Source organism: Cladophialophora psammophila (assembly GCF_000585535.1).
Source record: "Cladophialophora psammophila CBS 110553 chromosome Unknown aczJe-supercont1.26, whole genome shotgun sequence".
In the NCBI taxonomy this organism is placed as follows: domain Eukaryota; kingdom Fungi; phylum Ascomycota; class Eurotiomycetes; order Chaetothyriales; family Herpotrichiellaceae; genus Cladophialophora; species Cladophialophora psammophila.
This window is the reverse complement of record NW_006912947.1, coordinates 227141-251010: the sequence shown is the minus strand read 5'-3', so window position 1 is coordinate 251010 and position 23870 is coordinate 227141. Positions and strand designations below refer to the sequence as shown.

At 51.8% G+C, this 23870-nt stretch overlaps 7 protein-coding genes across 7 annotated transcripts; 3 read left to right on the top strand and 4 right to left on the bottom strand.

Moving 5' to 3' along the window:
• Positions 1-4634: 4634 nt before the first annotated feature.
• A1O5_11516 (uncharacterized protein) lies at positions 4635-5564 on the top strand (the record flags this gene model as incomplete). The annotated part of the gene is made up of 1 exon (XM_007752088.1): positions 4635-5564. The coding sequence occupies one exon, from the start codon at positions 4635-4637 to the stop codon at positions 5562-5564; it is 930 nt and encodes a 309-aa protein (XP_007750278.1).
• Positions 5565-7657: 2093 nt separating this feature from the next.
• A1O5_11515 (uncharacterized protein) lies at positions 7658-8713 on the bottom strand (the record flags this gene model as incomplete). The annotated part of the gene is made up of 1 exon (XM_007752087.1): positions 7658-8713. The coding sequence occupies one exon, from the start codon at positions 8711-8713 to the stop codon at positions 7658-7660; it is 1056 nt and encodes a 351-aa protein (XP_007750277.1).
• A 1186-nt stretch (positions 8714-9899) lies between these two features.
• Positions 9900-11922, bottom strand: A1O5_11514 (uncharacterized protein; the record flags this gene model as incomplete). The annotated part of the gene is made up of 2 exons (XM_007752086.1): positions 9900-11776; positions 11826-11922. 2 exons carry the CDS (start codon positions 11920-11922, stop codon positions 9900-9902), a joined length of 1974 nt encoding a protein of 657 aa, XP_007750276.1.
• A 1172-nt stretch (positions 11923-13094) lies between these two features.
• On the bottom strand, positions 13095-15024 carry A1O5_11513 (uncharacterized protein; the record flags this gene model as incomplete). Its single annotated transcript, XM_007752085.1, has 3 exons — positions 13095-14001; positions 14059-14520; positions 14573-15024. The coding sequence occupies 3 exons, from the start codon at positions 15022-15024 to the stop codon at positions 13095-13097; spliced, it is 1821 nt and encodes a 606-aa protein (XP_007750275.1).
• A 2429-nt stretch (positions 15025-17453) lies between these two features.
• On the top strand, positions 17454-18151 carry A1O5_11512 (uncharacterized protein; the record flags this gene model as incomplete). The annotated part of the gene is made up of 2 exons (XM_007752084.1): positions 17454-17558; positions 17639-18151. The coding sequence occupies 2 exons, from the start codon at positions 17454-17456 to the stop codon at positions 18149-18151; spliced, it is 618 nt and encodes a 205-aa protein (XP_007750274.1).
• A 133-nt stretch (positions 18152-18284) lies between these two features.
• A1O5_11511 (uncharacterized protein) lies at positions 18285-19585 on the bottom strand (the record flags this gene model as incomplete). Its single annotated transcript, XM_007752083.1, has 2 exons — positions 18285-19009; positions 19057-19585. The coding sequence occupies 2 exons, from the start codon at positions 19583-19585 to the stop codon at positions 18285-18287; spliced, it is 1254 nt and encodes a 417-aa protein (XP_007750273.1).
• A 750-nt stretch (positions 19586-20335) lies between these two features.
• On the top strand, positions 20336-23627 carry A1O5_11510 (uncharacterized protein; the record flags this gene model as incomplete). The annotated part of the gene is made up of 3 exons (XM_007752082.1): positions 20336-20514; positions 20560-20592; positions 20639-23627. 3 exons carry the CDS (start codon positions 20336-20338, stop codon positions 23625-23627), a joined length of 3201 nt encoding a protein of 1066 aa, XP_007750272.1.
• Between the last annotated feature and the right edge of the window lie 243 nt (positions 23628-23870).

Sequence of the window (23870 nt, the reverse complement as noted above, 5' to 3'; positions counted from 1 at the left end):
GGTCTTTAAACATCTGCGCCCCAAGGTCATCTCCCTCGAATTCAGATCTCAAATTTCAAGACCCAAGGGTGCCAAGTCCAGGTTTGACATGTTCTTCGAACCAAGTGTTGTCGGCCATTTGTTCTGATACGATATTGTCAGGGACTGGCGTGGATTCAGTCCTCTACGGTCAATCCGTTGGAGGATAAAGGTGGGCGGATGACCGTCGTCGATGAAACAGCGTACGAGCTGCCACCGCAACCTTTCATTGTGCATCCACATTTCTCTGCTCAACCATTCCAATATATCTTTCATTGATCCGGCCTTGGGGGCAAGTATCATGGAGAAATCGGTTGCTCTGTGCCCATTCAGTATCACTTGAGTCTGGAGCTGGAAACCTTGTGCGTAATGTGGCAAATGGCCGCCATTGTTGCTGTCTGGATATGGCCAGGGGATACGAAGAGGGAAAAGGGGAGAAATGACGGCAAGAAGGGACGAGGAAAGGGTCGGAAAAGGTGGTATTCGTCGGTCTGAACTCGAGCAAGGTTGCAAGGGGCCGCGGTTGATTGGGAATATATTGGGTCTTGACTAGACGGGCAAAGGCAGAGTTGCTGAGCTCCTAGATGATAGTCGATTCAAGTCATCAGAGAATTCAACATCAGAGCGCTGGAATGAGGAAGAGAAAGATAGAGAGAGGATACAGGGAAGTAGGGAGAGACAGTCTGGCTGCGACAAGTTTGGATCTCTTTTTGTTTTTGTTGGTTTTTATTTACGAGTTCGCGCATTACTACCCAAGGTCAAGGCTGCAACGTGAGCTACGGCCCACAGATTATACCACACGCACTGTTTTAGCACACAAAATTGGAGAGCAAAAATCATAGCGTTTAGAGCCAGCTTTGTGTCGAGTACCTCTTGTTCCCAGTATTTGAGCACACATTTAACAAGTTCGAACCACCAGGAGGCTACCAAAAACACGAAAAGGACAATGACCATGGGTCTTATTGGCAAGGCCACCGCGTGAATGCATGGAATGGTAGCTACACACCACCCATTTGGTTATGGGCCACACAGGCAAGGCTACCTGTCTGAAACCCATGACTTGCCAGGCAATAGTAGGGAAGTGGTGGGCCTGTATGTTATATGGTTAAATTTGGAACAATCACAAGTGGGTAATTTGCTTAGTTTGTCAACTTCACTACAGGATTACCGGTCACAGAACATGTGGCACCCTCCTGATCGTTGGGTCTTCATAATATACGCGCGGATAAACACACACACACACACACAACAGAAGGTATGCATATATTGAAAAGTGTACTTTCGACCGGTAACAAGAGGATTACACTTTACTTCCCGAGCTGCTTCGCACCAGAAAGGAAAAAGAGAATGAAGAAGGCTAAAACAAGAGTAGAATAGGCCAGAAGCAGTGGTTTTAAAGCACTATGTGGCGAGGCTACTACGCAAGCCCATAGGCCATGGATGGTAAAAAGAGCCGCGTAGAGCCTCAAGCACCGACTTGTTGTCAAAAAAAAAGTGTGTGAAAGAGTTGAAACTCTTGAAATGTGTCAAGACATCAGCAACCGCAAAGCGCTGGAAAGAGCAAAAAGCTAAAGAGTTCTCGAAGAGTTAGAAGGAGGCGGAGCTCGATTTGGGATCCGACATTCAGTATTCACCTTCCATCTGTCACATGTGAAGTACTTTTGTGCGGACCAAAAAAAGAAAATAGACGGCTCTTCACAAAATTAACGCTCCCTGCAGGAAACGAACTCCCAAAAAAGTAATGATAATGGAATGGCTATGAGTGATGTATGAGAAGGAGATGACGGCCAGGAGCACTATTGTCACCATCATATCTCGCAGCCTAAGACTCAGAGCTGTATTAATGGTGTGGTGGGAAGCAAGCAGACTTTGCTTCAAATGTTTGGAGGAATTGCACTCTTATAAAATATATATCAAACATTTCTCAACTTGTGATAGGTACTTGTTTAGTGTTGGGACCTATTCAAATGCAAAACCTTGATGTGAATGCGACGAATGCCAAGACAGAGTCTTGATTGTCACCATCCCCATATTCATTTTCTGGACCCGCAGCCTACACAGAAACAGGCAGACAGTCACGGGAAAATCAGGAGAGCTATAGGCGCCGCTCTCGTTCGATTCGAGCCAGCACCCGATTCCTACTAACTACGAAGGACAAAGAAACTGAAACATGCCAAATAGACAACGGGTCCTTATTGCAAAGAACAAGGATACGGGACGAATCCATAGGATGCCAATCGGGAAACTGCCAGTTCACAGCCCTACAGTCTCACCCGGATGCCTAGGATTGCAAAGAAATGCCAAATACAGCGAGAGATCTTGGAAGGCAGCAAAAAGAACGCTGCATGAACTTCCAGAGCCATGGATGCGGTGTAAGACATATTGGATTTGTACAAGTGCTAGACAGTATGTGGACGTCTGATTTTTCCTGTTCCTCTTCCGGCTCTTCTAAATTTACCACGCACTGCTTGCTCTACTGCCTGTTTCATTAATTGGATGGGGCTTTCGTCCCCCTGCAAGGACTCGGCGAGATCTCGGTTTTCTGCATACTGTCGACGTGAGAGTACGAAGCAGACGTAGACAGACAAAGAAGATTCGCGAGCAGAGATAGTGGATCACCAATATATCTCTTATGAAATCTGGAGGAGTACGGATCGCTCGGTGGTCGCTGTGGCATTCCTGTCCCATTCCAGGGCTTCGTGCGCGCAACAGCAAGGAGAGATTGTCTCTCGATGTAGGAGCACAAACCAACTCAAACACCTTGCAGCCCTACCCATGCTCAATATATATTGGATGACAGACCCGGAGTAGTGACATAAAGACCGGAACTGCGTAAGACGCGTGGAGGCACTTCATCTTGCGTCTGCTACCAAAATTCGAGAACGTGTGGTGTCTTGTGCCCTCAATTTGACCTCATTTTGCAGGAAACCCTGGTGGTTTCTTAACTCAGCCCGCGACCACGGCCTGCAAAGTGTCCTTACGCATTCAGAAGCGATACCGTGGAAACAGACTGCCAATGATTTCGAGCAGCGTTTGTAGGCTGTGGGTGTAAGACGCGGAGAATGGGAGGATCTTCCTTCTTTGCGACATCTCTTTCAAGTTGTTCGCATGACATTCCAGCAGGCGACATCGGGAGCAAAAGCCAGAAAAGGCGACCTTCGAAGGCGCGTATCGGAGGAGAGCTGAAATAGGAAAGTTTGTCTGAAAATAATAGAAGAGCGCGATGCTGTGGAGACAAAGGTAGTGGAGGAGTGAGCAGCAGGTGCAGGGCGGTCACTCAGACCGCAACGACCATGAGAAACCAAGAGTTGGAGTCCTGTAGCGGACTAATCACGAGATATCGTAGTCAGCGGGATACGCATGAATACAGGTAGACTTTGCAAGGAAGGGGGTATGGCCAACGCGAATCTCCTCCAAGTCGGGTGTTGTACAGCGGTTGATGTGTTCCTCCCGCAGGGTAAAAGATACCGAAAAACTTAGTCGACCTCCGCAAGTCAAATAGTTGCAGATGAGATTTGCCACAGAGCGAACTTACTTGTATTATATTGTGGAAAAGAAAAAGCGCAAGCTCATGTTGTACGGCATCATCTTCATGCAGCAGCAAGTTCAACAGCTCGTAGTGAAAATCAATCCAGCAGGAAGAGCCATGGTGCAGCGCATCTGGTCGCCGCTAGGGTTACTGTGCCGTACTGTGACGTGGGGCAGTGGCAGTGGCAGTGGCAGTGTGTAGTGTGTAGTGTGTAGTGTGTAGTGTGTAGTGTGTAGTGTGTAGTGTGTAGTGTGTAGTGAATCGCCAAGTGAATCATCAAAACTCTGCCTCGACCACTTTTCACATGCCAGCGACATTATACCTAGGGTGGGTCCGTTCAATCGAATATATTAATCGGATCAGTAGAATTCCTGTAAACATTTGGAAGCAAAGTCCTGCTTGCTTCCCACCACACCATTAATACAGCTCTGAGTCTTAGGCTGCGAGATATGATGGTGACAATAGTGCTCCTGGCCGTCATCTCCTTCTCATACATCACTCATAGCCTTGTTTGAACCCGTTTTTTTTTTTTGCTTGGTGCAAGACTTCAACGGTTTTTGAAGCGCAGTCCAAGCTATATTCGCATCAGCTTGAATTCTTTTGACCGGGGAGCACAGGTCCGTTTAGATCACGGTTCGAAACTGGGCTGGACCGCAATAACTTTTTTTGTCTCGGGACTTGTGTGTATTTGGGAAGCGTGCCTGTGAATTCACTATTGCTTAGCAACGCCTTGGCTATCGTGACTTTTGTGTGGGCTTGGGTGCGGTAGGTATACCTGTAAATTCACTATTCTTCAGCAGCACCTCGGCGATCACGCGAATTTCGAAGAGAAAACTGTCGACCTCACCATCAAGCTCATTCAAACTTCTCCCGATCACTTTCCTCCAGAGAGATTTTCTTTGACAGACACCTTGGTCCCTTCCAGAGACAGTTTCCTCCACAGACACGTTTTCTCAGAGAGACTTCATCCAGCAGATCTCACAACACACGAAGCCAAAATTTGTCTTGTTCTCTTTGCTCTTGTCGGCATACTCAGTCCCTGCAAGATCAGAAAGAGTTCGTTGCCTTTCTAGAATCTTCTCTCGTGATGGCCGAAAACATGTTTTCCCTCCCCCTTGTTGGGTCCCGCACAAGAGAACCTGTGGCCACACAAGACACCGAAGCCACCAACTTCGCAGCCGCTGAGATGACGAAATTCGAGGTTCGGCTTGTCGAGAACCAAAGAACTGTCACAGATCCTATCTTTCTTCCCGCGGTCAGGTGCAGATCTATCAAGAAACTTGTGATGACTTTCAACGACAAGCTGGCGAAGTTGGATAACCGCACTTGGTTACAGGTTCATACAGGATATGGAAATCTCGACGTCGTCCAACCAGTTCTTTTACTCCAGAGGACGGTGGGCAAGGGCAAAGACCTGTGGGTGGAGGTAGATTGGAATCAGCCAAGACCATACACATCCTGGTTCGACAGAAATATTGGCTCCGGCCAGAACGCAGGCTCAAGCATCAAAGTTGAGATTCATGTGAAGACAGATGGTCTAGCCACTGGAGTGGAAGAATACCTCGGTCAGAAGACCAAGGAGGAGCTGGAGGAGGAGCGCCGACAGGCGGAAGAAGAGGCTTGGGGCCCCACCCACACGCGGGCGTACCAGCGATTTAAATTCCTCCATGAACAAGATGACCTCGAGAAGTTGAAGAGGGAGGAGCACGCTATGAGGTCGGCGATGCCCGCTCGCGACAGAAGAGCGCGGTACCAGCCAAAGGAGCCGGAGTACGCGATCGGCACAAAGGGTTGGTTTGTGGGGGAGACATACGTCCCAGAGAACGAGGTGGGCGGCGACGACGACGACGACGACGACGACGACGATGTCTACTATGACTCAGAAGACGACGAGGTCGTCGCGAAGCCACACGTTAGGGTGGCCGATTTGAATACCGACGTGTATTATGAGGAGGAGAACGAGGAGGAAGAAGAAGAAGAAGAAGGAGGGGGAGATGCTACGGACATCGATGGCTGAAGTCAGAAGAAGGTGGGCTGGGGTGGGCCACCAGGCTGTTGCCGAGAGCCTAAATCGGGCTGGTGGAGGCGCGGCGGATATTGATGACGTCAATGTGGAGCATTGCCATTGAAGGCATGGACGAGGTCTGAGACACCAGAGCACCAGATGGTGCCAGAGCCAACGGCTCCTGAATAACAGCACTTGAAGCGGTCTGTGGCCCTTGTATTCCTTGTGTTCTACTCTATGTCCAACATGTGGTTCCAAGAATAGGCCGGAGTAATACTCGGTACCACTGGTGACTTCTCCTTGTCCTCGTACTCCTCCACCTCTACAGTAGGACGGAATTTATCAGTCGTCAAAGGCCTGCCAAAGACCTAGCTCTCCAGCGCCAGGCTGGCCGACAGATTGTTAGCTGACAGATTGTTAGCTGACAGATTGTCCCCATTGGCTAGGTACACGGGAAGACAAAGAGCTCACCACTTGACCCGGCCAAGCCGTGACTCTCTCCACTGCCACTCCTGTGTGCTGAGGCAATTCTGGGCTGGGTTGTATGTAGGGACCGTGTAGGAGACTGCACGAAGGGTTGGGCCAGACGATGAAGAAACATTCTATCTGCAACGGCAATGCATTCCAAGAACAAGATCCAGGGAAGTCAAGGAGAGGGAAACAACATCCTGAAGGAGAACACAACACATCTTGCCGGGAGCACCTTCATAACTGCGCGGGAAACGTAAAATACTTTCCCCAGAGAGTCTCAGAAGACCTCAAGAGCCGTCGACCCATTCAATGCGTGCATCATATCAAGCAAAACTACCTACCCACGGCGCACAAACAGACGCGGCATCCGAGGCGCTACGTTTGAAGATTTGCACAGCTCAAACCTCAAGCCTCAAGCCTCGAACTTTGCTTTCCAGCCCAGCCACTGGCAGTCAGCAGACTTTGAAAAGAAAGCGCGAAGGAGTATCTACCTATCAAAAACACCATTTGATCTATTCTTGATCTACATATGCAAGGCAAAATAAGACCAGCGACTATCAATCAGCACATACTCGGCATACTTCGCGAACGACAGAGTTCCAGATCCAAAGGGGCGAGACTCGGGCGGGAGCTGAGCTCGTCGCCGCCCCGTGGACGTAAAGCCTGAAGAGGTGAATGAAGATCCATGTGCCAAGTGGCGCAATACTCTGTAATGAATATCGAATTATTCGGACCGAGAGAACTCAGAAAGTGAAAGGAGGAAAGCAGCGAATCCCGGAAAGCCGAACAGGGTCGTCAGTCAGTCAGGCAATCAGTCAGACACGACAAATAGAAAATCCCCTATCCTATCCTATCCTGTCCTATCCTATCCTGTCCTATCCTATCCTGTCCTATCCTATCCTGTCCTGTCCTATCCTGTCATAATACTGTGTTTATTGATAAATCACCCGAGTAACGTACCGAATGCTTGCATGCTTGCATTGAAATTGCATTTCAAAGCTCAACTTTCAAGCAAGATTGAGCTCGCGTCGTGGATACATGATTATCGAAAGAGAAGGGGGGACAAAAGGGCGTAAAGAAGCCTCGCTACGGATGGCTACGGACATTACTAAGGTGGGGATGTTTCAAATTGATCCATGATACAACCCACCCCCTAAGCTCAGCCGAACTTGTCTTATCCAGGAAAGATGTGCATCGTCTGTCGTTCTAGAAGGGGGATGGAAGAATGTGTAACCTTGGTAACGTGTTCGTACAGTACATTTGTGGAACTTTAGCGAGTATATATACGTATATGTACACAAGAGCTTGCTGGAAGGGATGGCAGGTTGATCCGTTAGGTACCAGACCACATAGACCAGGGCGTAAGAATGCTGATGGTCATTTCCGTCCATGTCCAGAGAAGGCGGACACTGCATCTCTTCTGCTGCCCTGAATAGCCATCCTTGTGGCACCGCAGCTGCTTCATGGCTTGACAAGCCTCAAGAAATCCCACGCCAATCCCTGGCGGCGAGGTCGCCGCTCGGTGGACCGGGACCGGGACCGGGACCTTACGACAATGAAAATGTCCCCCTATGCCCCGCCGAAGTAGTATTCGAAGTTTCCACAAAAAGAATTCGTGTCTTGCTCATCTCGATTCATCTCGATTGAGGTGGAGGATTGAACGTCATTGTCGTAGGCGCAACATATCCTTCTCTCTTGGTGCCAGACCCTGCCGGTTTTCGGGCCTGCTCTTCTCGAAATTTGACCTCCTTTTCATCCTGAGCTACAACACAGCAACAACAGCAGATGCCCTTGAGGCAGTCCCCAGCGACGTTCCCAGCTTCCGCGCTCATGGTGTAAGTCTTACGCACTCGTGTATGCTGGATTGCTGCCAGTATCCCATTGACACCACACAGAATGCCAAAGGCGATACAGGACCCATTTACTGCCGTGTATCCCAGCATATTTGTTGGATCTTTCCTTTCGTCTCTCAATCCTAGCCGATATTGGGTCTTACCGTACACGATGCACGGGCAGAACAGTCCGGTTATGCAGGTAGAAGGTTCGGCGCAAGAACAAAAGCTGTGCTGCCACGAGCCGCCTTTTATGGATTGTGGACTCGGGGTAAACGTGGTGGCTGAGAATTGAGAGGGATCGGACGGAGGTGGAACGATGGCCATGTTGGTGCTGGTACGGTTGGGACGCTTGGGAGTTGATGGTCTCAAGGGGTTCGTGTCTGGCACAATAGGCCGTGCTGCTTCGTTTTCGGGGATCATCGGTTGCTTTGCAGGTTCGGGAGACTGTGGTAAAGGAGGCCTGGGATGGTTCATGGGTTGTGCTTGAGGTTGTAGTACAGATACTTGGGTGGGAAATGGTTGTGCGGCGTAAGCGCCATGTTGTAGAGAGGCTTGGAAGTATTGCTGTTGTACAACCGCCGGATTTTGGATCTGATGCGGAGCCACACCACCAGCGTAAACTTGTGGTTCCATCGTTGGCACCTGAGCCTGAGCCTGAGCCTGAGCCTGCGGCGGTGGTTGTTGTGCAGATGCCTGCGAAGGCGCTGGTGTTGGAGTGTTTGTCTCTCTTCGTGCTCCCACCCGATTTTCCTCGTCCGCGGACGTGGGCATCCACGAAAACCGATTGTCGGAAGGTTGCTGAGGCGGTTGCAGGGAAGTGGGAGGACGAACTCGGGGGTATTCGTAGTTTTTCATCTCGACAAGGTCGGGCAGCCCGCCGCCCGGTTCGTGGCACAGCGCCGTCGGACTCGTTCCAAGCGTTCAGCGGTCAGCAATGACGTGGGAAGGGCGGCCTTACTGTTCTGTTCAAGCAATACACCGATCTCTCGTATACATGGAAACGCAGAAAGCTGAAGTCGACGAGGGTGAGGGGGGGAGATAAAGAGAAACGGCAATTACCTTGAGAACCCGAGCATTGCCTCGCTGAGCGCCGGTGAGGGCGAGCCTGGGGGATGCAGGAGCACCAGTGCGTATGCCCTTGTGCCTTAGCTGCCAGTCATCATCACTCGTGCTTGGGTCGATTGTGGTCGACGATTGGACTGCGAGGAGCGAGGCTTGACACTCGGCTAAGTCGGGGCGCTTATGGGAATCACAAAAATAGGAGTGGACAGCTTGGTGGGAGCTTGGTGGGAGCTTGGTGGGAGCTTGGTGGGAGCCTGGTGAGAGCCCGGCGCGAATCGCGGTAAAGCATTGCTCTTTGCATGAAACAAGCGACAGGAAGCTCGCTGCCGCCAGCCAGAAGAGCGATCGAAGCGCCCAGAGTCAGGAGCAGCGTGAGCGATGGAACCAAGTGTTTGCGCAGTTTGTTGCTTGTCACATTTCTCACGTGTGTGGTGACGGTCTCGCTGCGCCCGCGGCAAACCAGTGACTTGGTCTGTCTCCTGCCTCCACCTCTCCTATCACTTGCTACAAGTACCACGTACAAGTACAACCACCAGGGACCACAAAGTACAAGGTACATACTGTACGTCACAGACTGACACACTCCACTCCATCTCCTGATCTAGTCTTCCTATCATCTGCATCTTAGGATGTCAGCAGACGGTTCGTTTATCGGTTTGTCGGTTCCTGCATCTCCGAGCCTCTTAAACTCCATCATCCCAGGCAAGGCTGACGAGAAAATGGCCCCCCGGCTTACCGCACAGGATGGCTCCTAAACGCCCTGTTCCCAGAAATGCAGATGTGTGGTGTGCGTGACATGCCACACATTCGCTGTCGCCATGTCCCCAGTTGCCGTGGAGGGATCATGTCCTGTGAGACAACCAGTGCTCGTTCTCCCCCAGCCTCACGCACCAGATGCACCTTATTTGCAGGTGTACTCGGTGCAGAACTACTGTACTTGTTACAAGTAAATATGTGGGCGTCTCTCAAATAGTATTCGTTACATAACTCGCACATGGCCTGATGGTGGATCCTCGAACCCTTTATGTCCTGATCGCCACAAGTCTGGACTGCCTGGTCTCAAGTCCACGGTAGGCAGTTCGGCCATATGCAACTTCGCACTGCCATACGGGCGCAATTCAACCGGAAAGGCCCTGCCGGTGCAGTTCCGCTGACCGGTCAACGGCGGGTTGGGCGCATACCCATCTTGAAGCTCCCAATCTATCTGGCAAGCCAGTGCCGAGATGCTGACAGGCGGCCGCTCTTCATGCCAGATCGGATGGGGCAGCCACTCGTCATACCGATTGGGATATTCATAGAATTTCAAAGTCGTTGCGTCGATGGCTAAGTTCCAATGGTCCCTTGGAAGGATCGACCAGTCGTTTGCCTCAGGAGGAGCCTCCGTTCCTGGGTAGTTCGCTGGGCGCGACGCAGAGTAGTCTCCGGCGATTGGCAAAGCATATAGCAGAGCGCCATGATATACGGAGACGGTGTCGTTGGCTCTCGCCTCGATTCGAAGGTTCGTACTAAATGAGACTTCGACACGGGTCCTTCCGCCTGGGATCACCACCGTATGCAGGCCCGTGGTATGGTCTGGCGCGAGGTGGTGTCTTTTCCCCCGGTCTACCATGACAATACTCGCGTCTAGCATAGCCCAAGAAGGGACCCGAAACGAAAAGCGAAAAGCGAACCTCGCCTTGATCTCATAGTTGAGGTCGTTGCTGAACGGATAGTTCGTATCGCATCGGATTCGTATTTTGTTTCGTTTCTTCAACGTGGTACTAACATGAGCCGGGCCGAGCAAGGCGTGAACCAGTGTGTCGTCGCCATCCCTCACGAACATGGCTGGAACGAATTTCGAATAACCCTGCATGTTAACGGTGCAGCACGGATAGTTCGGTTCCGTGCCGAAGGTCTGGCCCCAAGGTCCAACATTCCAAAACGGCGGATTGTCGAGGCGGTGGCTGACGGGTTGGTTTGTCTGTGCGATGTATTGATGAGCCCACCAGTGGGGCATCAACATGACAGGGAGAGCGTTATAGGCGGCCAGCTCTGACTTGTCGGCGAATTCACGGTCTCCCACGGCTTGATACAAATAGGTCAAGGAGAAGATTGACTCCACCACGCTGCAAAGTTCGGTACCCCGAACTGGACTCAGCCCGGCCTCGCGTTCGTCCCCGATGATCGCACCGGATGGGGTGCCGTGGTATCGAAAGGTCCAGTTGACTCCATTTCTAGTAGCGTTGAGAAACCCATCATCCTGGACAAGTCTTCTCATCACACCACCCCATTTCAATCCTTGTCCAGCGTTGACGCCGTGGACATAGGGAAACAGGCTCTTGGTGAGATCATCCGGGTAGAGATCCAGATCGCCTTTCAGAAAATGGTCTTCGTGAAACCAATATGACCAGTCGTAGGCCATCTCATACATCTGGACCATGCAGTAATGGATGGCCTTTTCATTACCCATGGGATATTTCTCGTAGAGCCACTGCAGGGCAAGGACCATATCCGCGGCACGGGATCGGCCCCACTGCTCGTCAAACAGATCCCCCGGCCTCCAGACGTAGCCCCGGTGGTGGTCTCGGAGCATAGAGGACATGAGACGAACGAAGCGATGCATTGCGGGTAATATCATGGCCTCGCCCAGCTCCGGCTCTGCTTCAACAAGTTGCATGAAGCCCAAGAAGAGAGGATATCTGCCCCAGAAATTGCGACGTGACGGGTCTTCTTCGGGTCCGAGCCATCCGTCTGCGTGCTGGTGCTCAATGACCCAATCTGTGACTCGGAGAACATGATGTTTCAGCCGTGGATTGTTAGTAGTCCACGCCAGTGGGACAAGCGCGTTGTATGAGTAAGGCCATGCTTCATTCAACCCTAACAGGCTATCAGCAGTGCGAGGAGGGGTCTTTGTCTTTGGGCATACATGAATATTCGTGGTCACCCCCGAGCCAAGGAGCATCTTTGACAGGGCGATAGAATTCATGCATATGGCCGGGCAGACCATTGGCCATAAGGTCCATCTGTTGGCCCAGCCATCCTAGAGGCGTGATAGACCCGAGAGAAAGAGGTTCAAATCTCAACGGCAATACTGGACATGTGAGCGGAATGGTCTTCACCGAGCACTTGTGGCCATCATACATGTGGTATTATAAGCACCAAATTCTCCGATTGACCTTTGGGGATTATCTCGCGAGACGGGTACTTTCCATGGGGACGACTCGAAGACGATGTTTTGGTCCCCGTGCCGCCCTTTGTGATAAGAGACTACAAGTGGGGTGAGGATCTGCAGCAGGTGAAGAGGAAGAGGAAGTGGAAGAGAAAGAAGAAGAGAAGGAGCTGTACCTGCATGATTGTTCGTAGGTTGCAGGGGATCCTGTAGCCGATGAGATGCTTCAACGCCAGCCGCTCGCAGTAGCAGCAAATGTGAAATCACCACGAGGAAATGCCTAAGACATGGATGTAGCATTGTCTAAACGAGCCTGTGCCCGCACAGACCGAATGTTGAAGAGAGAGACACACACGAGATGAAGGGGATTTCCGCGCCATGTTTTTCTCTGTGTCGGCAATTGCGTGCTTCAACGAACCGATTGGATCTTCACCTTTTGGCGTTTGTGCCACCACGATGATAACACGCCACCAACTACATCCACATCCACATCCACATCCACGTCCCACGTCCCCCGTCCCCATCTACAATCCACACAAGCAAGGCACAGAGAAGAGGGATGGAGAAAAGATCCGCGACGGTGAGGCTTTCAACCAACGACAATGTCCCATATCCCCCCTGCTTCGTGTTCTCACGCACCATCCGAATGGCGGAGGCTGATCCGATCAGCAGGATAAGTGCCGATCCAACATCCTCGACTTCCAGATTCCAGACCGACTGTGATGGAGACAACATCCCCCATGTCCTGATGAGAACCCAAAACTCTGGTGGCAGGAAACAGGAAAGGATCAGAATGGACATTGAACATAGGTTGCATATTATGATGCCTCGTATCACTGCCCATCTTCAGCCCACAGCTATCTGATCCTCCGCGTCTCCTGAACCGTATTCACCTAGCAACTCGCAGCTCCAACGATCCTGCAGCCAGAGGCTTTCTTACAGCTTCGTCCTGTGCCTTTTCTCTTGCCTTCACCGCTGTGCTGTTTGCCGCTACCTAACTCTCAACCATTCTTCGTCTGTTGTTGATTAACCCGTGGGACTCTCGCATCTCCAAGCGCTCAAGTTCGGAGAATTCTTATACGCGTCCACCATCGAAGTAAACGCGGCATACAGACCCAGAATACATGTCACAACACTGCCCAAGTAGAAGATCAGATCGAACATATTCCACCAGAATTCTTTTTGGAACCCTCTCCACCATCTCTGGATGCCACTGTCGACATGTTGAACCGTGCCAGTGGCCGGGTCATACACCTCGCCGGGGAGCATGGCGTCACGCTGGCACTTGAACCCCAACATCATGAAAGGAGGGAAAGTGTATGTGAATTGCAAGATGCAGCCCGCACCAACAAGGACAATCCACGTGTTGATCTGAGGCACGGATTGGGTGACCACCCAGGCAAGAGTCCAGTAGATGGGGACGAAAAAGACCCAGATCCATTTGCCTGTCTTGGACTCCAACAGAGGGAGGTTGAGCACGTCACGCCCCAGGTTGTTGTAGAGCACTTTGATGCCAATGTTGCCGTAAAGAACTGCGGCGATGAGACCGGTGATAAGGCCGATAATGTTGCATGCTGTTTGCCAGCCGTAGGGGGAGACCCCCTGGTACGAGACATTGTAGGCATACTGCCCTTGCATGCAATACGTGTAGATTCCGTACACCATGTAGCAAGCATAGATGAGGATGTCTGCGCAGAGAAGGCCCTTCCAGAAATCCATGGGCCGGCGCATCTCAGCCATCAGTTCGACGAACAAAGTCGCACCGCCAAACGAGAAGACGGCGTTCATCAGACCGTTGACGTTGTCAACGATCCCGAGGCCGGGTGGAGCGGAGCCAGAAACCTGGACTGGCGGAGGGTTGTTGATGTCGAAGTCGGGATTTGAAGCGGCGTAAAGCTGGTAGTTTGGAGGAGAATGAGCCATGACGCCCATACTGGAAAGCGGTTAGTGACGAGCTCATTCCAACATCGGCCGGACGAAGGGGACCTACGTGGCGAAAATGATGAACAAGTTCAGGAACACAGCCCAAGAAGCCAACCAGCCGAATCGCTGAAGAGTGCGAATCTGCCCAACAATGCAGCCGGCAATCATGCAGACCACCACACAGACGATGAAGCACAATTGGCCCTTGGAAAGCTGACTGATGGACTGACCACTGCTCAGGATGATGAGGGCGACGTTGAGAAAGAATTGGAACGACTGCAGCAGGTTGCAAGTGTGGCGGAACCAGGAACCGTACACGCGGAAAGCGATGTCGCCGTAGCCTTTCATCGGATAGCGATCGCTGTCCATCTGAAGGTACATCCGCCAGAGCTGATAACCACTATAACCAGCAAGGGCACCGAAGATGGTGAACAGTGTAACACCAGGGCCGAGACCCATTTGAGAGAATGCGTACCCAGTACTGAACGGACCGAGAATGTCGGTAGTGATGAGGTAGAAGACAGCGCCCCTGTGTGCATAGTAAGCAATTGAAGAGTCCGAGTCATCCGGGTTTGCACTACCAAGTAGCCGTTCTGGCTGCACGAGAAGCCTGAACCCATTCCTCATCGGAGATGGTCACGGGCTCAAACTTTTTCTTCTCAACCACAGACTTCTCATTGCCCGAGTCCGACTCGGGCCTGACGATTTGTCCCTCTCCTTGGGCGCTGACGGACAGTCTAGGCTGAGGAACGGATTGGCGACGGTGCTCGACCCGCTTGCGAAGAACCTTCTCTTTGATGAAGGTCATTGTAGGTCCAGAACCTTGGACGAAGTCGCTTCCCGGACCATACAATCGGTCCTCCTCCTGACGAGTGATCTTGGCATAGTGAAGGTACTCCTCAAAGGGGATGCTGGGGTCGTGGAGCTTCTCTATGACCCTTGTAGGGAAAGTGGTCGCGTCAACCCCATCAGCATGGAGACGCTTGTCATCCACAGCCCCAGGGCCAGAGATAGATCCAATTCCAGATGCCATGTTCTTCACTGTGAAAAAAACAGCTCAATTCAAATACATAGTCCTGCAAGGGGAAACAACAGATGGAGAAAAAGCTTTGAGAAGAGGAAGTGGGACTTGGCCTTTCTTATAGGAGATCGACCTGATGTTGTTCGCTTGCAGAGGGGAACATGGGTAGCAAGGTCGTACTGTTAGCTCATAGCGCAATCATTGAAATCGTTATAATCCATAAAGCCTCTAAATGATCAAAAGGTTGGTGTGACGCCACGGAACGCCATGATCCTCGCCTTGCTCAGAGTCCCGCGACTGAGAGCTGATAGGGCAGCAGCAATCAATTGGTGTTTTCTAGAACGAACCCTTGCACGATCGAGGGCGGAGGTCCCCATTCAGATAGCGCTTGAAACGGGGACGAGAAGGGGCTCAATATGAAATCTGAGATTGCGACGTGAACATGCGATTGCCGTTGGTCGACCTCGATGGGTAGCATTGCTCTAGGCGAGACAGGGTCAGGAGGCGATACATACTGACCTCAGAGAACAAGAGGGCTGTTTACCAGCTAGCGGGACGCATTCTAATCCGTAGTAGGGTGGCTGTCAATCATGGGTGATGAAATCATGCGACAACGCAAGACGGCCGAGGTGATGGTGGTCGGCGTAACGCAATCAGGCAGGTAAAATTGACGTCGGGCGAAACGGGCGAATCTCTCTGAGAGGAAAGGATCCTCGTTGAAGGTTATTAGGACCGCCCCAATCGCCACCCGCTTGTCTCGCCCACTCTGGTGCAACCTGATAAAGTCTCTCTGAGAGGTTATTTGATGCGCGCGAAAGTACTCCGTACTCTGCAAGTCCAGTATTGAGGCCATGACACCAGCTGTCCCTCCCTTCCAGTCGTGAGGGTTAGTGATTTGGCCGGTCTGGGCAGTCGGATGATTCTATTGACCATTGGTTCCTGTTCTGTTGGACCTTGCCTGTCCTTCGAGATTGTTGGAACTAGGGCATTCTCGACCAGTCGTACCCTCGTCCGTAACGCCATTGGGGATTCCCCGGCATTTGCTTGGTGGTCCGAAGGTTGATTTCCGATGCAACTTTGTTGGCTTCAAGGCGCCAGAAGCAACTGCTAAGCTTCGCCGCAAAGCTTGTCCGAGGGAGACCTTAGAAGGCTGGTCCATCCGGGGGCTGTTAGCAATTGCCACAAATCTGAGGCGGTTGAGTTTGGCGGTCGCGGGGAAATATTCAAGAGTGGTTAAGCTCGCCCGGCCAGCCGACTCTCCTCCACTTGTGGCCACTCACGGCAACCTGTCTCGTGTGGCCTTTTCTTCCTCTATTCCGCCTGCTCTGGGGGAGCGGGATTCGTAGGCGGGTCGACATGGCTTCATTATGAATCTTTGCGCCCACTTCTGTGAGGTCTCTGATTGGAAGTGCTCGGCAACACAGGAGACGCGTGTGCCCGGTTATCAAAGGCTATCTCGCCTTACCCACAAACATGGAGGTACGAGTGAGAGCGCTGCATTCGACAGAGATTAGTTAGATTTCGGGGTCGGCATTTGAGGGCCAAATGCGGGAGGGGGGAGCTATGGACATGCTTGGGGCATGCCAGCGTTGCATTTTTAGGAAGGTGTCATTGACTATCAATTGAATATCATGATCTCGCTAAAGGTGGAATCGAGGTCCGTAATAATATGGAGTACAATACGGCGGAAATGCCCTCGTTGCGGGCATTATTGGCTGTGGAAGGAGCTCGGGAGGAACCGAGTCGGAGTAGAACGGACATGTGCTGGACAAAACGGAGTCTGCTTCTTGCCTTGTCTTCTCCAGAGTCTGGACGCTCGCTGGGGGTCATCGAGATTGGGAGGCTTGAGGGTGACAATACAGTAGTATTGTATGTACTCGGTACCGAGGACGGAGTACGAGGTACTGACACTCCCGGCACTTTGCCGCGGTGCTTGTGGAGGCGAGTTGGTAGTCTTCCAGAAATATGGCTCAGATTCTCATTCCAATGCATGCCAAGGAGGAAGAGGACTGTAATAGCAGGATGCATAAGCTATACAAAATATCTGAACGAGAATGAAGAAGCGTGGCATACCCGGTACTGGGTACGCAGGACGGCGTGAGGCCCCCAAGAAACGGCCCTCGAGAAGGATGCTGGGAGGGAGGAACATCTGGGGAATGGTTCTTTTGCAATGATGCGAGTCATGGCTTGGCGCCTGCGAAACTGCACCCTTTTGGCCCTTGCACCCTGCTCGCCCAAGCTACTCAAATCATCTGGAAAGCTCCTATCCCAAACCACTCACCCCAAACGTCCTTCTCATCTCCGTCGCTGTGAGAGAGAGCAAGATCACGCCACTGGGGTGATTCCTCGTGCAATAATGTCGCTCTCTAGGTGACAAAAGTCCCCTCCTACATCGGATGAAAATGGCAATACTCAGGCGCATCTTCGGACGTGCGCTGGCCATGCCGCAGCGACCCTTCGTGTCGGGATTGATCACTCTCGGAATCTCATGTGTCGCAGCATACTCATCATGGGCTTTGGTGGCACATAACTGGATTACATGGGATGTATGTTTGCCTGTTCCCGTCACGTCAAATTCACTTGAAATTTGCCAAAGTCTTAGCTAAAGTTGCATATGGTAAACTAGCCGTCTCATGGTCCTTCCATGTACCCGTCTATACCCAGCAGTCTCTCGTACAACATCTATTCTCGCAGATACAAACGAGGAAAGAACATCAAAATTGGAGACGTAGTGGTCTTTGAGAGCCCCATCTTCCTCCGCGGCATGGCCTGCAAACGGGTTATTGGCATGCCGGGCGACTATGTCCTCCGTGATCCTCATATGTCTCCCACTGTGGGCGGCGCGCCCATTCCTGGTCTCTATGAAGGCGATGGATTGCGAGAAGAGCCGGTCATGGTACAGGTCCCAGAGGGCCATGTGTGGGTAGCTGGAGATAATCTATCCTACAGCAGAGATTCTCGGTTTTATGGCCCGGTGCCAATGGCTTTGATTACGGGCAAGACTCTGTATGTTGGCGATGGATATTTCAATTGGACTTCTTTCCGCAAATCGCAATTACAACCAGCTACCGTGTCAGACGTTATATCGCAAACGCCTGTGGAAGGAAAAGTGGCGCTCGAAGACACCCAGCCCGGCTGAGAATGCTGAGCATACAGGAACGAAACAAGAAGGATGTCAACAGGCCATAAAAGACAGGCACCGTTCTATGAGATGCGGCAAATCATAGTTGATATTGTACAACAGCTGCTGGCAAGAGCAGGGCTCGGCTATCTCAACCCCTCATCCGAGACGTGTTGCGCCTCTGATACGGCAGAGGTTCGACCTTCCTCCTCTTGAGCTCCACGTCCGCACCTTCAATGCCTGCTCTCTCCATAACGGCAGCCGTGCTCTCATCCCATTGTGTCCGGAACAAAGAAGCACTAATGGGACTCAGCATATGCCGACTCATCATGCTGCGAACGGTGAATCCATCACGCTGAATCTTTTGCTTGGCAACCTCCAGATCAATGGGAATGTTGTCTTTTTGTTGTAGTATCATGATGGACAACCGATGATATGGGCTGCCTTTCTGCGCGTATGGCGGCATCCACGGTAAAAGAACCTGGGTTTCTGGGGATAGTGCTGCAAGATCTACCGATGGCTGTGTCGGTGAGATGGTGATGTTGCAAGCGAGATAGTGGCATCGAGAGTCAAACGAGTCGGTCTCGACATTCGGGACGTCCGGATCCACGACAGCAATGGTGACCATCTTCTCGCCTCGCTCATAGGATTGTAGAGTCAGGCGGCAGGGACTCTCGCTCATGTACGACTCCACGAACTCGCCCGGTTGTACAATTCTGTTGCCAAACACAATCTTGACATCCAGAACAGAATCCACGTTTGGAATAACATCCGGCACGACCTTCATCTGGGTGATTCGTTGAACGAGGACTTTCCGTGGATATTCTCGCCATTTGCGGTCGGCTAGATACCTGTAGATGGGTTTGCTCAGGTCACCTAATATTGTTAGCAGAAGATGACAACCTCCAGCATCTTTTGCCCACCTGTGCCATCCTCAAACCTTCTCTTCACATTGGGATCGTTGATGTCGGCCAAAATCTTGAGCTTCTCCAGTTCTGCTAGCATACTAGTGAGTCTCCTTTGCTTGTAAAGCTCGCCGCCAGGAAAGGTGCTCGGTTCGACTTCTCGGAGACGAGCAATGCGAGCCCTCTCGGTTTCTATCTTCTTGAGCTTCTCTGCTCGGTCGGCAATGAGGATTTTGCGGGCTTCTTGGAAGCATTGGTAGGGCAATTCATCGAAGGGGATTCCAGGAGAGTGCGCTAGTGCTGCGCGTCGTCTTCGAGATCCGACCGGGAACTGGCCAGTCCTCAGAAGCTTTCGCTCGAGCCGAGGAACGTGAACAGTGGCTGGATCGGGGTTGTGATAGTAGGAGGGTTTTTGGACTTCGACCTCTTGAGAAGTCGAGCTTGTGGTTGCGAAGGTTCGGAGAGCTGCCCTAGACGATGGCGCCTCGATCGCCAACGACCTCAGGGACTGCAGTAGCAGCGCACTGGGCGCCCTTGCAGGTGCCATTTGGAACGAGTTGGGCATGAGACCTCCACCGATAGTGGGAAGCATCAATATTGGCGCTTCTCAATTAATCCGAAAATTGTTCAGAGTGAGTTCGGAGGAGCATAATGACCGTGATATGCAGAGCCATATCACGTGAGTACACACTTCGGGCAATCTTAGAACGCTATGCGCAGCATTCAATAACATCAAGACAAGGCATCCAACCTGTCTTCTCGCTCTGTTTCCGGATTCAAAACCTTGCCGATTGGCCAGTCCTGGTGGCACCGTCGATGCCCATCACTAAGCAATATGCTAAGCACCAAATACGCCAATCCTGAGCCTGATTGACAGACGATCCGACCATCGACAACTTCCTGGGTAAAAGCCTTCGAGAGCCCGGTGTTTCTTCCGCGCAGTCGAAGTAAAGGCTCCCAATCCTCGCTTGACGCGGTGGAGCGTGCTTTGTCTCTAGTTGGCACATGTGTTTTGATACCAATTTTACCCTCTTGAGCAGGGGCACGCCTTAGCCTGGATATCCATTGCGCAGCCAGCCTTAGGTGCGAGGCCCTTTACCTTGAATCGACAACCTCTACAAAAATGTACACCTCTTTGCCTCGCTGAGTCATAGTCTGTCTTCCGTTTAACCGTTTGACCTTCTTGAGAGCGGCCCGTCCAAGTTGAAATTCCTTATGTGAACCCTGACTCCCCAGGGACTTTCGCCCTCCGTTTTTTTGCCCAGGTTTACCACTTTTCGTTCTCAGGAGAACAACAATGTCCGAACCTGACAGCGAGAAATTAGGCACGACAGGGCAAGGAGATAGCAAGACTGCTGCAGACATGACTCGTGGTGTCGGCGCTGTCGTCCAAGATGCAAAGCCCAAATCCGGTCTGTTTAAGAAAATACAGATGAAGGTGAATCTTGATGTTCCGACGTTGTTACTGATGCTCAAGTAAGACTTCCCCATTGTCGCTATATCGCAGCTAAGTGGAATTAGGGGAGGATTGCCTCCAGCCATTGCGCTCGCAGCGTAAGTCTCACACCCTCTTTCCAGACTGTGTCGCTCATAGTCCTAGTTACCAGAGTGATCGTTGGGCCAAACAATACTCGACGTTGGGTTATCTGATTGCAATCACGTCCTTTCTGTCTCTCCCAATCCTTCCACGGGCAAAATTTGTCCAATCGATGGCAATTTCCCTCATTTCGGTCTGCTTGGCTTCCGCTGTGTCCCTGCTATCAATACAATGCGCCGTTGCCGCACGTCAACCACTGGTCCTGACACCGAACTCCACAACCACTGGTTCCTCCGGGAGCAAACAAACTCTGCAATACAGTGCAGCAGCTAATGTTACGGCCTGTGTTTGGTTGTTCTTCTGGCTATATATGGCAAATACCTTGCGAGCAGCTCGGCCCCAGCTCTTCATCGTATCCATCCAGTTTACCATCTTCGTGGTTGTCGCTTCCACCTACACGCCGACGTTTCCGAATATGACGGCCGGCATGCAGTTCGTGGATCGTCTACTGAAGGTTTTCCTTACAGGATATGCTTTGGCTGCTGCTGTTTCGCTCTTCATCATCCCGTTTTCTTCGAGGCTGATCGTAAAAAAGCAAATTGCCGGCGTTCTCGATTTGATGAAGGCTTCCCTTTCCATCCACACAGCGTATCTGCACGGCATCACTACTTCTCGAACTGGCAGCCCCGGGCTTCTAGACGAAAATGGCAAACCCTTGCCGCTGGAAGAAAATCCGGAGGCACGAGTATCCATGAAGACTGCTGAAGAAGCAGCTCAGAAGCTAAAGGCAACAATTCAACAAGCCAGTCAATTGTTCGGGCAGTTGAGGCTTGAAATCGGCTTTGCGAAGAAGGAAATTGGATGGGGAAAACTGCAACCCCAAGACTTCAGCCGAATTTGGGAACGGTTGCAAAATATCCTCCTTCCTGTTGCAGGGCTGTCAACCTTTGTAGACATCCTCCAATCAGTGAAACGTCACAAGGCTGAAGGCGAAAGTTTGATTTCCGACTTGGACGCCATCGAGGCTATCAGACGACTTGAGGCGGAAGAATGGCATGAAGTTATCGTCATGTCACGCATTCCATTTTGGAAGATGAAGACGACCCTGATAGACGGTCTTACCCACGTTGCCTATGTGCTGGAAATCACTCCTCGACCGAAATATCCCAAGAAAGACATCGAGACAACTGCAGAGACCTCTCCAGCCCCAGGAGATCCCGCCTTTGCCCAGTACTTGAAGGATCAGATGGCTATTTTCCAAGGTCATCGACAAGAAACCATGCGAAAGTGGTGCGAGCAAAAAGGCATAGAAGTGCCCACGAAATTTTGGGAAGATACATCCTCTCAATACACTTTTGGGGACACGGCCTCTGTTCATGAGACTGTTCGACAAAAACAGAACCATCAACAGCTGTATCTGATCCTTTATCTCGAATATCTCCTATTCGCTGTTTGTCAAGCCGTGTTGGAGTTCGTCCTTTTCGCAGACTCGAAGGTCCAAGACGGCACGATGAGCAAGAACAGGCTGATCTTTCCCGGGTGGAGACGGATTCGCAAGTTGCTACAGAATGCATTCAAGCAGATGGACGCCAGTGAAGGTCTGCAAGACGGACCGGCATCAGGTATCTACATATGGGTCGGAGACTCCCTTCAGCAACGCAAGGACCCAGAACATCTACCGCCGACGAATCTTTACCAGCGGGTTACAAACCATTTAAGGTCTATCCCAAAGTTCTTGGCCTCAGATGCTTCCCATTTCGGCTTCCGGGCAGCAACCGCGAGTATCAGCCTCGCAATAATCGGCTACATCCGCCAAACTCACTCTTTTTATCTGGCTCAGCGTGGAATCTGGGCCGTCATCATGGTTGCTATTAGCATGGGTGCGCACGCGGGAGCTGGTGTCCAAGGATTTATCCTTCGTATCCTGGGCACTGCCATTTCGATGGTCCTTTCGATTACGGTGTGGTATATGGCCGACCAGAAACCCGCAGCCGTCATTCCACTGGCCTATCTGGTGTTTGTGGGCGGGCTTTATGTGGTACTCAAACACCCCAAACAGCTCATCACAGCAGTCATCTCAGTTGTTACCACCATCCTAATCGTCGGCTATGAACTCCAAGACAAGAAAGTCGGCACGAAAATCCTCAGCAGTAATGGACAGGCGTTCTACCACATTTACCTTCTCGGCCCATATCGCCTGGTGAGCGTTGTGGCAGGCTTGGGCGTCGCATTTTTCTGGACTTATTTCCCTTATCCCATCACCACGCACGCCACCCTCCGCAAAGACCTTGGCTCAACCCTCTACCTGATGGCAAACTACTACTCCTGCATGCACTCGACCGTCGAAACGCGCCTTCGCGCCAGACCCGACCTCTCGACTGACAAGAAAAAGGACCCCCTGCGCAGGCTCGACAAAGCTCGCCATAAGGTGTTTGACAAGCTCATGGTCATGCTAAATCGACTACGCGAACACAGCCAGTTCCTCAAGTACGAGCCGACGTTCGGTGGGAAATTCCCCAAAGATACATACGACGAATTAATCGTGCACATGCAGTCCCTGTTCAATTACATGGCGCTCACGGCGTACTCGACAAACGCGTTCTCGTGCGAGGGTGAGGAGTCCGAATGGCTGAGGGATTTCAAGAGAATCACGGCCAAGTCGCGGATCACGTCGCACGCACTGACATCGACGCTGTGCCTCGTGTCCGCCAGCATCACAAACTCGCAACCGCTGCCGCCGTACGTGACCGTCCCCCGACCCATCGACATCGCCGACCAGCTGGGCGCCATCGACCCGGGCATCCTCAGCATCAAACACATCAGCGAGCCGTGCTACGCGGCCTTCGCCGTCCTGGAGATCGCGAGCATCCTCATCATGCAGGAGATGGTGGCCGTGCTCGCCCGCGTCCGCGACCTGGTCGGCGAGGTCGACTTCTCCGTCCATTTTGGCGCGCCCGGCTCCTCCTTGACCGAGAGCGACTCCAGCTTGGACGAGAAGAAGGATCTGGCCGCCAACGGCGACGACGCCGGGAGGAAGGGCAAGGTCGATTAACTTCCCGGCCTGTGCATGGGGGAGGTGCCCCTTCAGGAGTTGCCGTATGGGTAATTACTTGGCCTGCTCGTGTTGGACGCGGAGGATTGGATCGAATGGTCACTGGATTAATAGGGGGTCTAAGGCAAGGACCGATGAAAACGATGGGTGGACCTTCTTTTCTTGGAGGAACCGTTCACTTGAAATGTATATATCTGTCATGTTGGCGCTTTGTATCACATTCATAATTAGAGACGGACTTCT